The sequence below is a fragment of the Myotis brandtii genome, unplaced genomic scaffold (genome assembly GCF_000412655.1).
Source record: "Myotis brandtii unplaced genomic scaffold, ASM41265v1 scaffold265, whole genome shotgun sequence".
NCBI classification, from domain to species: domain Eukaryota; kingdom Metazoa; phylum Chordata; class Mammalia; order Chiroptera; family Vespertilionidae; genus Myotis; species Myotis brandtii.
This window is the reverse complement of record NW_005360086.1, coordinates 348,258-348,493: the sequence shown is the minus strand read 5'-3', so window position 1 is coordinate 348,493 and position 236 is coordinate 348,258. Positions and strand designations below refer to the sequence as shown.

Below are 236 nucleotides of genomic sequence, written 5' to 3'. Positions count from 1 at the left end.
TTGTCCGGGGGTCCTGCCGTGGTTTCCCGGGGAGGTGGGCGCGCTCTTACCCGAGAAAGTTTCGATGGCCTTCATCGCCCAGTGCTCGTCGGGGCAGTCCACGAAGGCGTAGCCGGACTTGACCAAGAACTGGCCGCTGTAGGAGATCTTGTGCTCCGCGAACACTTTCTCCAAGTCGGCGGGGGTCACGCTCTCGTTGAGGTTGCCGATGTAGAGCTTGTTCATGGTGGCCAGCT

At 61.4% G+C, this 236-nt stretch overlaps 1 protein-coding gene across 1 annotated transcript in view; it reads right to left on the bottom strand.

Annotated features, from left to right (window-relative positions):
• IGF2BP1 (insulin-like growth factor 2 mRNA binding protein 1) overlaps positions 1 to 225 on the bottom strand; it is a 48,353-nt gene extending 48,128 nt beyond the window's left edge. Inside the window, 1 exon segment of the mRNA XM_005868140.2 lies at positions 51 to 225. Within this exon segment, the coding sequence (XP_005868202.1) occupies positions 51 to 225 (175 nt within the window).
• Between the last annotated feature and the right edge of the window lie 11 nt (positions 226 to 236).